The sequence below is a fragment of the Antedon bifida genome, chromosome 4, assembly GCF_963402885.1.
Source record: "Antedon bifida chromosome 4, ecAntBifi1.1, whole genome shotgun sequence".
Lineage (NCBI taxonomy): Eukaryota > Metazoa > Echinodermata > Crinoidea > Comatulida > Antedonidae > Antedon > Antedon bifida.
Window position 1 is genome coordinate 18,035,615 of NC_136229.1, and position 11,848 is coordinate 18,047,462.

Sequence of the window (11,848 nt, forward strand, 5' to 3'; positions counted from 1 at the left end):
AAGAATGACAACAATAAAACAAAAACAAGAATAAATTACTTTAAGAAGATGATAAATAATGAAATATGTTGGATAAGTTGACCAATAAATGTTTACATAATGTTTAAATAAAGGATACAAGATGTGAGGTAAAAGTGTAACTATTAGGATCCCAATGGAAATAAAGCTAATAAGCTTTTTGGGATATCCTGGAAAATTTTTATTAAATGTATTTATTTGTAATGTCAGTAATTTATACATACACTTTGTATGTGTTTATTATGATGATTTTCGTAATAAATCAAAATCATAGTTACACAACTGAAAGGCACAAAGCTGTAGGCCCGACTTAACATTGGCCTACACACTGAAGAGTTCTTATAAACATTACAAAACAAACAGAAGTAATTTAAAATATTAAATCTCTTGGCACTGCAATTTAAATTTTAAATGTTGTCCATTTGTTTTCAGCTTTTGTTTGGGTAACAGCCATTTTGTTTCTCTCCTTTTATGGTACTTTACTTTTTGTAATTTCAGTTTGAAACCATTGGACGTAGAGTTTATGAAAAGACTTGACAAGATAGTAAACATTGTACCAGTGATAGCAAAGTCAGACACACTCACTGTTGAGGAAAGGGATGCGTTTAAGAAAAGGGTAAATAGAAAAAACACACCAATAAATACAACAAATTAATCCTTAATATTTAATGTAATTCAGAGTAGCTTGTACCACGTAGAATCTGTATCTATCCTGAGCGGAAACCATCCGTCCATCCGCTCTGCGCTGTGTGTAAATGTTCATAATGAATAACGTAGTTTCAGGTTAATAAATATGTATTTTTTTTTTATATAGATAAGGGATGAATTGAATTCTGAGAAAGTAAGCACTTACCCAATGAAGGACCTGGATGTAGACGCAGAAGACTCAGCCATCAATGCTGCCCTCAGAGTAAGAACAACAATCACTACCTTTAATAGTATGCAAGTATTTGTAGTAGAACCCCTTTGTTTTAAGGACAATTTCTCATGAAATGAACCAGTGGAAATATATGATTTGCTAAACATATTATGATTAACCCCTATTTATATTGGTTTTTACCAGTTGTTTTCTTGATAAAATATTTGTCTGAGTGGACATTTTAATACATTGGTTGTAAGGCATACAAAGTCATGACTGGGCTGTACGCAGGATTTTATTTGGGTGGGTGCGGATTAATATATTTTTGGACCATTTTCATAATATTGAGTACTTTGCAATATATATATACACTACAGATTTATTTTAAGACCCTATAAAATGTGGACCTTTTGCAATTTGGGGTGGTGCGTACGCCCTGCATGAGCATGTAAGTTTTATCAAAAAATCAAGAATTTAATATTCTGTTTGTAATTTATAGGAAAAAATGCCGTTTGCTGTAGTTGGCAGTGACAAGGCGCATAAAGTTGAAGGCAAGGAAGTGCTTGGTAGAAAAACAAACTGGGGACTAATTGAAGGTGTGTTATTGTATAAATATAGTCCATTTAGTGTATTTCATTCGAAAATCTTTTTTTCATTCAAGTAGTAAATATTAATTAACGTTAACTAATTCAAGTTTAGTAACTTTGTGCTCAAAATAGTAAAATATAATACTCATTATCATTGTCATCACCATTGTGATCGTTATCATTGTCATCATCATTGGGATCATCACCATTGTCATTATCATTGTCATCATCACCATTGTCATCATTGTCATCATCACCATTGTCATCATCACCACTGTCATCATTATGGTTATCACCATTGTCATCCTAATCATTGTCATCCTCAGCATTGTCATCATTATCATTGTGATCATCACCATTGGGATCATTATCATTGTGATCATCACCATTGCCGTTATCATTGTGATCATCACCATTGTGATCATCACCATTGTCATTATTGTGATCATCATCATTGTGACCATCACCATTGTCATCATTGTGATCATCATCATTGTGATCATTATCATTGTAATAATTGTGATCATCACCATTGTCATTATTGCCATCATTGTCATTGTGATCATCACCATCATTATCATTGTGATCATCATTATCATTTTGATCATCACCGTTGTCATCATTATCATTGTAATCATTATCATTGTGATCATCATCATTGTGATCATCACCATTGTCATCATTGTGATCATCACTATTGTCATCACCATTGTCATCATTATTGCCATCATTATCATTGTCATCATTATTGCCATCATTATCATTGTCATCATCATCATTGTGATCATCACCATTGTCATTGTGATCATCACCATCGTCATCATTATCATTGTGTTCATCACCATTGTCATTATTATTGTGATCATCACCATTGTTATCATTGTCATCACTGTTGTCATCATCACCATTGTTGACATCACCATTGTCATCATTATCATTGTGATCATCACCATTGTCATCATTATCATTGTCATCATCATTTTCATCATCGTTATCATAATCTTTTATTTTGTCTTTTTCATTTCTTTTAGTCGAAAATCGGCATCACTGCGAGTTTCCCGACCTTCGTGACATGTTAATCCGCACTCACCTGCAAGACTTAAAGGAAGTTACACATAGCATACACTACGAGAACTTCCGTTTTGAACGACTACAAGCACGTAAAACAGTAAAGAAAGATATTGATGAAAGCGCTTGCTAAATTCAATATTGAGTAGATTTAGTAAATAATAAGTGAATTTTTGCAAGATAAATAAATATATTTGTACTTTTTTCTAGTAAAATTGTTTATAAACTATCCATTTGTTTAGGTGATATTTATATATCCTAAGATGGGGGAAATGAATAACCATACAATAATGATAAGAAAATTTATATATTGCTAAAATTCTGATGAGTTTTTAGGGTTTAAAGATGAAATTGTGAATATCTAAAAATTCTAATTCTTGAAAATTATTTAAATCTCCTTTATATTAAATTCAAGGCATCAACATAGTTAAGTTAAAATTTAAATCAATTAATTTAAGGTTATTATAAGAAGCTTGCCTAATATGTCTGATATTCTGAACATGTCTGGTACTGTATTCAAAATGTGAACAAGAATTGGAAAAATAATTTGCCAAAGGGGTCGTGAAACACACGGCCAGTCTGTGGTTCTTTTTGGTCCAGCCTGTGGTCCAAGGACGCTAGACATTCGGCCAGCCTGTGGTCCCGAGGGTGCTAACATGGAACACATGGCCAACCTGTGGTCCTGAGGGCGCTAGACATTCGGTCAGCCCGTGGTCCGGCGGGGGCAATTTTAGACCTCAAGAAAAGTGTGGTTTTGGGAGAGAGTCCGGTATTGTATTGAAGGAGTCTACTTCATCTGTGTCAATTCTTTTTATTTATTTTTCATTGTATGTTTATTTTGCCATTTCTTTACTTAATACATATTATATATAGTACTCTATTAATATTTTGTATCCAATAGAATGTAGAATATATTATTTTGCTGCTATTTTATTTGCAAGTATATAATAAAAGAGATATAATAATAATTGTTTATTGTCATGACTACAAACATAAGAGAACACATTCTGCATGCGGTTGTTTTGCATTTCAAAGTATGGATTCTACCAGATTTTTCAATTAATGGTTAAGAAATAGCTTTCATTACTTTCTTAATTGATAATGCGTCTATTGTAAACCTCATCAGTAACGTTATTTCATTTCTATTGTAGGTTGTGTAAACATTATTATTTATTTAAGCGTTATACCCAGGCAGTTAGTATTAGTAAAGTAAGTAAAGAATCACCATAAAAAAGATGACATTTTAATGGGCTTTTCTCTGGGATTTGACCACTTGGAATTTCCATTTATGGAATCTTACATATAGTTTAGTAATATTATTTTATTGTAGTCATGAACATATGTTATTTTGTTTATATTTTCTGTAATATATTAATGTGTATTTTATTTATAATGCATTGAATTTGGAGCACTTAATTATGTACTGTAGTGCATTATATGTATAATCTATTATGTTGGCTTCATTTATTTTAGAATAATGTGACCAAATGTAGCCTTGTTATTGTATTAAATAACTGTTATAGTAAAATGAAAATAATTTGCTATGTGTACATGAATATTATGCTATAGTATAGGGATTTTTGTCCAAACAAATTAGACCCTTTTATTTTTTAACATAACATGGCAATAACAATATATATATGCATAAAGCAATATTATCGCATAATTATTGAATTTTAAGTCTATATTTTGTTTTTTCCAAAAATTGGAACATTTTGAGCATTTTATTGTTGACATATTTGGTTACTATGGCACTATAACATGATAAAATTTTAAAATACTGGGATTTTTCCGGAAAATGCCCGAAATGTCAACTTGTTAAATTATGTATCGAGGAATAATTAGGTGCCTCTGCGTATAATTATGAGATAGAATCAGTTAGGTCGAAAAATAAAAGTGTCAACATTTTGCCATTTTCAGAAAAATGACCAAAATGTTGATTTTTTTTAACTTATGTATTGAGGTAACATACGCAGAACATAGTATGTGTTTCTGCGCATGTCAATTATGATATATAGTAACCAGTTATTTCCAAAAATAAAAGGGTCGAAATTTGGCAATTTTTCGAACATTTCTCAATTTAATATGATATGATATAATAACCAGTTATGTCGAAAAAGTGGAAAGGGTCGAAATTTGCCCATTTTTCCAAAAAATGGCCAAAATATCCACTATTTAAAATTCAACAATTATGCGATTATTGCCATATATGCGCATATATTGTGTTATCATCATCTTATAGAGCCATAGTAACTAGTTATGTCAAAAAATAAAAGGGTCGAAATTTTCCCATTTTTCGAAAAATTGCCGAAATATCCATATTTTAAAATTCAATAATTATGCGATGATATTGCCATATATGCGCATATATTGTGTTATCATCATCTTATAGAGCCATAGTAACTAGTTATGTCAAAAAATAAAAGGGTCGAAATTTTCCCATTTTTCGAAAATTTCCCTCTACTATAATAGTACAGGAATTTTTTCGAAAAATTGCCAAAATATCCACTTTTTAAAACTCAATATTTATGTATATATATATATACGCATATATTGTGTTATCATCTTATAGAGCCATAGTAACTAGTTATGTCAAAAAATAAAAGGGTCGAAATTTTCCCATTTTTCGAAAATTTCCCTGTACAGGAATTTTTTTCGAAAAATTGCCGAAATATCCATATTTTAAAATTCAATAATTATCGATAATATTGCCATATATGCGCATATATTGTGTTATCATCATCTTATAGAGCCATGGTAACTAGTTATGGCAGAAAATAAAAGGGTCGAAATTTTCCCAATTTTCGAAAAAATCCCTGTACTATAGTACAGGGATTTTTTCGAAAAATGGCCAAAATATCCACTTTTTAAAATTCAATACGTACAGGGATTTTTTCGAAAAATGGCCAAAATATCCACTTTTTAAAATTCAATACTTATGCGATAATATTGCCATATATGCGCATATATTGTGTTATCATCATCTTATAGAGCCATGGTAACTAGTTATGGCAGAAAATAAAAGGGTCGAAATTTTCCCATTTTTCGAAAATTTCCCTGTACTATAGTGCAGGGATTTTTTCGAAAAATGGCCAAAATATCCACTTTTTAAAATTCAATACTTATGCGATAATATTGCCATATATGCGCATATATTGTGTTATCATCATCTTATAGAGCCATAGTAACTAGTTATGTCAAAAAATAAAAGGGTCGAAAAATGGCCAAAATATCCACTTTTTAAAACTCAATATTTATGCGATAATATTGCCATATATGCGCATATTTTGTGTTATCATCATCTTATAGAGCCATAGTAACTAGTTATGGCAAAAAATAAAAGGGTCGAAATTTTCCCATTTTTCGAAAATTTCCCTGTACTATAGTACAGGGATTTTTTCGAAAAATAGCCAAAATATCCACTTTTTAAAACTCAATTTTTATGCGATAATATTGCCATATATGCGCATATATTGTGTTATCATCATCTTATAGAGCCATAGTAACTAGTTATGGCAAAAAATAAAAGGGTCGAAATTTTCCCATTTTTCGAAAATTTCCCTGTAGGCCTACTAGGCCTATAGTACAGGGATTTTTTTCGAAAAATTGCCGAAATATCCATATTTTAAAATTCAATACTTATGCGATAATATTGCCATATATGCGCATATATTGTGTTATCATCATCTTATAGAACCATAGTAACTAGTTATGTCAAAAAATAAAAGGTTCGAAATTTTACCATTTTTCGAAAATTCCCTGTACTATAGTAGGCCTATATGGATTTTTTTCGAAAAATTGCCAAAATATCCATATTTTAAAATTCAATAATTATGCGATGATATTGCCATATATGCGCATATATTGTGTTATCATCATCTTATAGAGCCATAGTAACTAGTTATGTCAAAAAATAAAAGGGTCGAAATTTTCCCATTTTTCGAAAATTTCCCTCTACTATAGTACAGGAATTTTTTCGAAAAATTGCCAAAATATCCACTTTTTAAAACTCAATATTTATGTATATATATATATACGCATATATTGTGTTATCATCTTATAGAGCCATAGTAACTAGTTATGTCAAAAAATAAAAGGGTCGAAATTTTCCCATTTTTCGAAAATTTCCCTGTACAGGAATTTTTTTCGAAAAATTGCCGAAATATCCATATTTTAAAATTCAATAATTATCGATAATATTGCCATATATGCGCATATATTGTGTTATCATCATCTTATAGAGCCATGGTAACTAGTTATGGCAGAAAATAAAAGGGTCGAAATTTTCCCAATTTTCGAAAAAATCCCTGTACTATAGTACAGGGATTTTTTCGAAAAATGGCCAAAATATCCACTTTTTAAAATTCAATACGTACAGGGATTTTTTCGAAAAATGGCCAAAATATCCACTTTTTAAAATTCAATACTTATGCGATAATATTGCCATATATGCGCATATATTGTGTTATCATCATCTTATAGAGCCATGGTAACTAGTTATGGCAGAAAATAAAAGGGTCGAAATTTTCCCATTTTTCGAAAATTTCCCTGTACTATAGTGCAGGGATTTTTTCGAAAAATGGCCAAAATATCCACTTTTTAAAATTCAATACTTATGCGATAATATTGCCATATATGCGCATATATTGTGTTATCATCATCTTATAGAGCCATAGTAACTAGTTATGTCAAAAAATAAAAGGGTCGAAAAATGGCCAAAATATCCACTTTTTAAAACTCAATATTTATGCGATAATATTGCCATATATGCGCATATTTTGTGTTATCATCATCTTATAGAGCCATAGTAACTAGTTATGGCAAAAAATAAAAGGGTCGAAATTTTCCCATTTTTCGAAAATTTCCCTGTACTATAGTACAGGGATTTTTTCGAAAAATAGCCAAAATATCCACTTTTTAAAACTCAATTTTTATGCGATAATATTGCCATATATGCGCATATATTGTGTTATCATCATCTTATAGAGCCATAGTAACTAGTTATGGCAAAAAATAAAAGGGTCGAAATTTTCCCATTTTTCGAAAATTTCCCTGTAGGCCTACTAGGCCTATAGTACAGGGATTTTTTTCGAAAAATTGCCGAAATATCCATATTTTAAAATTCAATACTTATGCGATAATATTGCCATATATGCGCATATATTGTGTTATCATCATCTTATAGAACCATAGTAACTAGTTATGTCAAAAAATAAAAGGTTCGAAATTTTACCATTTTTCGAAAATTCCCTGTACTATAGTAGGCCTATATGGATTTTTTTCGAAAAATTGCCAAAATATCCATATTTTAAAATTCAATAATTATGCGATAATATTGCCATATATGCGCATATATTGTGTTATCATCATCTTATAGAGCCATAGTAACTAATTATGTCAAAAAATAAAAGGGTCGAAATTTTCCCATTTTTCGAAAATTACCCTGTACTATAGTACAGGGATTTTTTCGAAAATTTCCCTGTACAGGGATTTTTTCGAAAAATGTCAAAAATATCCACTTTTTAAAATGCAATACTTATGCGATTATTGCCATATATGCGCATATATTGTGTTATCATCATCTTATAGAGCCATAGTAACTAGTTATGGCAAAAAATAAAAGGGTCGAAATTTTCCCATTTTTCGAAAATTTCCCTGTACAGGGATTTTTTTCGAAAAATTGCCGAAATATCCATATTTTAAAATTCAATAATTATCGATAATATTGCCATATATGCGCATATATTGTGTTATCATCATCTTATAGAGCCATGGTAACTAGTTATGGCAGAAAATAAAAGGGTCGAAATTTTCCCAATTTTCGAAAAAAATCCCTGTACTATAGTACAGGGATTTTTTCGAAAAATGGCCAAAATATCCACTTTTTAAAATTCAATACGTACAGGGATTTTTTCGAAAAATGGCCAAAATATCCACTTTTTAAAATTCAATACTTATGCGATAATATTGCCATATATGCGCATATATTGTGTTATCATCATCTTATAGAGCCATGGTAACTAGTTATGGCAGAAAATAAAAGGGTCGAAATTTTCCCATTTTTCGAAAATTTCCCTGTACTATAGTACAGGGATTTTTTCGAAAAATGGCCAAAATATCCACTTTTTAAAACTCAATATTTATGCGATAATATTGCCATATATTGTGTTATCATCATCTTATAGAGCCATAGTAACTAGTTATGTCAAAAAATAAAAGGGTCGAAATTTTCCCATTTTTCGAAAAAATCCCTGTACTATAGTGCAGGGATTTTTTCGAAAAATGGCCAAAATATCCACTTTTTAAAATTCAATACTTATGCGATAATATTGCCATATATGCGCATATATTGTGTTATCATCATCTTATAGAGCCATAGTAACTAGTTATGTCAAAAAATAAAAGGGTCGAAAAATGGCCAAAATATCCACTTTTTAAAACTCAATATTTATGCGATAATATTGCCATATATGCGCATATTTTGTGTTATCATCATCTTATAGAGCCATAGTAACTAGTTATGTCAAAAAATAAAAGGGTCGAAAAATGGCCAAAATATCCACTTTTTAAAACTCAATATTTATGCGATAATATTGCCATATATGCGCATATTTTGTGTTATCATCATCTTATAGAGCCATAGTAACTAGTTATGTCAAAAAATAAAAGGGTCGAAATTTTCCCATTTTTCGAAAATTTCCCTGTACTATAGTACAGGGATTTTTTCGAAAAATTGACAAAATATCCACTTTTTAAAACTCAATATTTATGCGATAATATTGCCATATATGCGCATATATTGTGTTATCATCATCTTATAGAGCCATAGTAACTAGTTATGGCAAAAAATAAAAGGGTCGAAATTTTCCCATTTTTCGAAAATTTCCCTGTACTAGGCTATAGTACAGGGATTTTTTCGAAAAATGGCCAAAATATCCACTTTTTAAAATTCAATACTTATGCGATAATATTGCCATATATGCGCATATATTGTGTTATCATCATCTTATAGAGCCATAGTAACTAGTTATGTCAAAAAATAAAAGGGTCGAAAAATGGCCAAAATATCCACTTTTTAAAACTCAATATTTATGCGATAATATTGCCATATATGCGCATATTTTGTGTTATCATCATCTTATAGAGCCATAGTAACTAGTTATGGCAAAAATAAAAGGGTCGAAATTTTCCCATTTTTCGAAAAAATCCCTGTACTATAGTGCAGGGATTTTTTCGAAAAATGGCCAAAATATCCACTTTTTAAAATTCAATACTTATGCGATAATATTGCCATATATGCGCATATATTGTGTTATCATCATCTTATAGAGCCATAGTAACTAGTTATGGCAAAAATAAAAGGGTCGAAATTTTCCCATTTTTCGAAAATTTCCCTGTACTAGGCTATAGTACAGGGATTTTTTCGAAAAATGGCCAAAATATCCACTTTTTAAAATTCAATACTTATGCGATAATATTGCCATATATGCGCATATATTGTGTTATCATCATCTTATAGAGCCATAGTAACTAGTTATGTCAAAAAATAAAAGGGTCGAAATTTTTCCATTTTTCGAAAATTTCCCTGTACTAGGCTAGGCCTATAGTACAGGGATTTTTTCGAAAAATGGCCAAAATATCCACTTTTTAAAATTCAATACTTATGCGATAATATTGCCATATATGCGCATATATTGTGTTATCATCATCTTATAGAGCCATAGTAACTAGTTATGTCAAAAAATAAAAGGGTCGAAATTTTCCCATTTTTCGAAAATTTCCCTGTAGGCCTACTAGGCCTATAGTACAGGGATTTTTTTCGAAAAATTGCCGAAATATCCATATTTTAAAATTCAATACTTATGCGATAATATTGCCATATATGCGCATATATTGTGTTATCATCATCTTATAGAACCATAGTAACTAGTTATGTCAAAAAATAAAAGGTTCGAAATTTTACCATTTTTCGAAAATTCCCTGTACTATAGTAGGCCTATAGGGATTTTTTTCGAAAAATTGCCTAAATATCCATATTTTAAAATTCAATAATTATGCGATAATATTGCCATATATGCGCATATATTGTGTTATCATCATCTTATGAAGCCATATTAACTAATTATGTCAAAAAATAAAAGGGTCGAAATTTTCCCATTTTTCGAAAATTTCCCTGTACTATTATAGTACAGGGATTTTTTCGAAAAATTGCCAAAATATCCACTTTTTAAAATTCAATTCTTATTCGATAATATTGCCATATATGCGCATATATTGTGTTATCATCATCTTATAGAGCCATAGTAACTAGTTATGGCAACAAATAAAAGGGTCGAAATTTTCCCATTTTTCGAAAATTTCCCTGTACTAGGCTATAGTACAGGGATTTTTTCGAAAAATGGCCAAAATATCCACTTTTTAAAATGCAATACTTATGCGATTATTGCCATATATGCGCATATATTGTGTTATCATCATCTTATAGAGCCATAGTAACTAGTTATGGCAAAAAATAAAAGGGTCGAAATTTTCCCATTTTTCGAAAAATTTCCCTGTACTATAGTACTTTTTTTTTTTTTTCGAAAAATTGCCAAAATATCCACTTTTTAAAATTCAATTCTTGTTCGATAATATTGCCATATATGCGCATATATTGTGTTATCATCATCTTATAGAGCCATAGTAACTAGTTATGGCAAAAAATAAAAGGGTCGAAATTTTCCCATTTTTCGAAAATGTCCCTGTACTATGTATGGTACAGGGATTTTTTCAAAAAATTGCCAAAATATCCACTTTTTAAAATTCAACAGTTATGCGATTATTGCCATATATGCGCATATATTGTGTTATCATCATCTTATAGAGCCATAGTAACTAGTTATGTCAACCTTCCTATTTTTTTGACATAACTGGTTACTCTATCATAATTGACACGTGCAGAACACGTTATATGATTCTTCACATGTCAATTATGATATAATAACCAGTTATGTTAAAAAATAAAGGGTTCGAAATTTGCCTATTTTTCGAAAAATGTTCATGTACTATTTTTCTATGTACGATATCATAATTGACATGCGCAGAACACGTTATATGATTCTACGCCTGCCAATTATGATATAATAACCAGTTACGTAAAAAAATTAAAGGGTTTGAAATTTTGCCAATTTTCTGTACTATATACAGTACAGGAATTTTTTCCAGAAAATATCGCCAAAATATCGATTTTTTTAAATCCCTGTGCAATTACTTTTTTTTAAACAGGCAAATTTCAACCGTTTCATTTTTTGATAACTGGTTACTATGCACTATAACA

The 11,848-nt window shown here is 30.1% G+C and overlaps 1 protein-coding gene across 4 annotated transcripts in view; it reads left to right on the forward strand.

The window, feature by feature from the left end:
* LOC144839503 (neuronal-specific septin-3-like) overlaps positions 1-4,385 on the forward strand; it is a 34,547-nt gene extending 30,162 nt beyond the window's left edge. For 3 of the 4 annotated variants that reach the window (XM_078694891.1, XM_078694890.1, XM_078694892.1), the window contains 4 exons: positions 517-634; positions 833-928; positions 1,377-1,473; positions 2,496-4,382. In XM_078694891.1, coding sequence (XP_078551017.1) covers positions 517-634; positions 833-928; positions 1,377-1,473; positions 2,496-2,665 — 481 coding nt within the window. In that variant the 3' untranslated portion in view covers positions 2,666-4,382. Of the gene's footprint in view, positions 1-516; positions 635-832; positions 929-1,376; positions 1,474-2,495 lie in introns of all 4 variants that reach the window. The other variant, XM_078694889.1, reaches the window with a different exon arrangement.
* Positions 4,386-11,848: the final 7,463 nt, after the last annotated feature.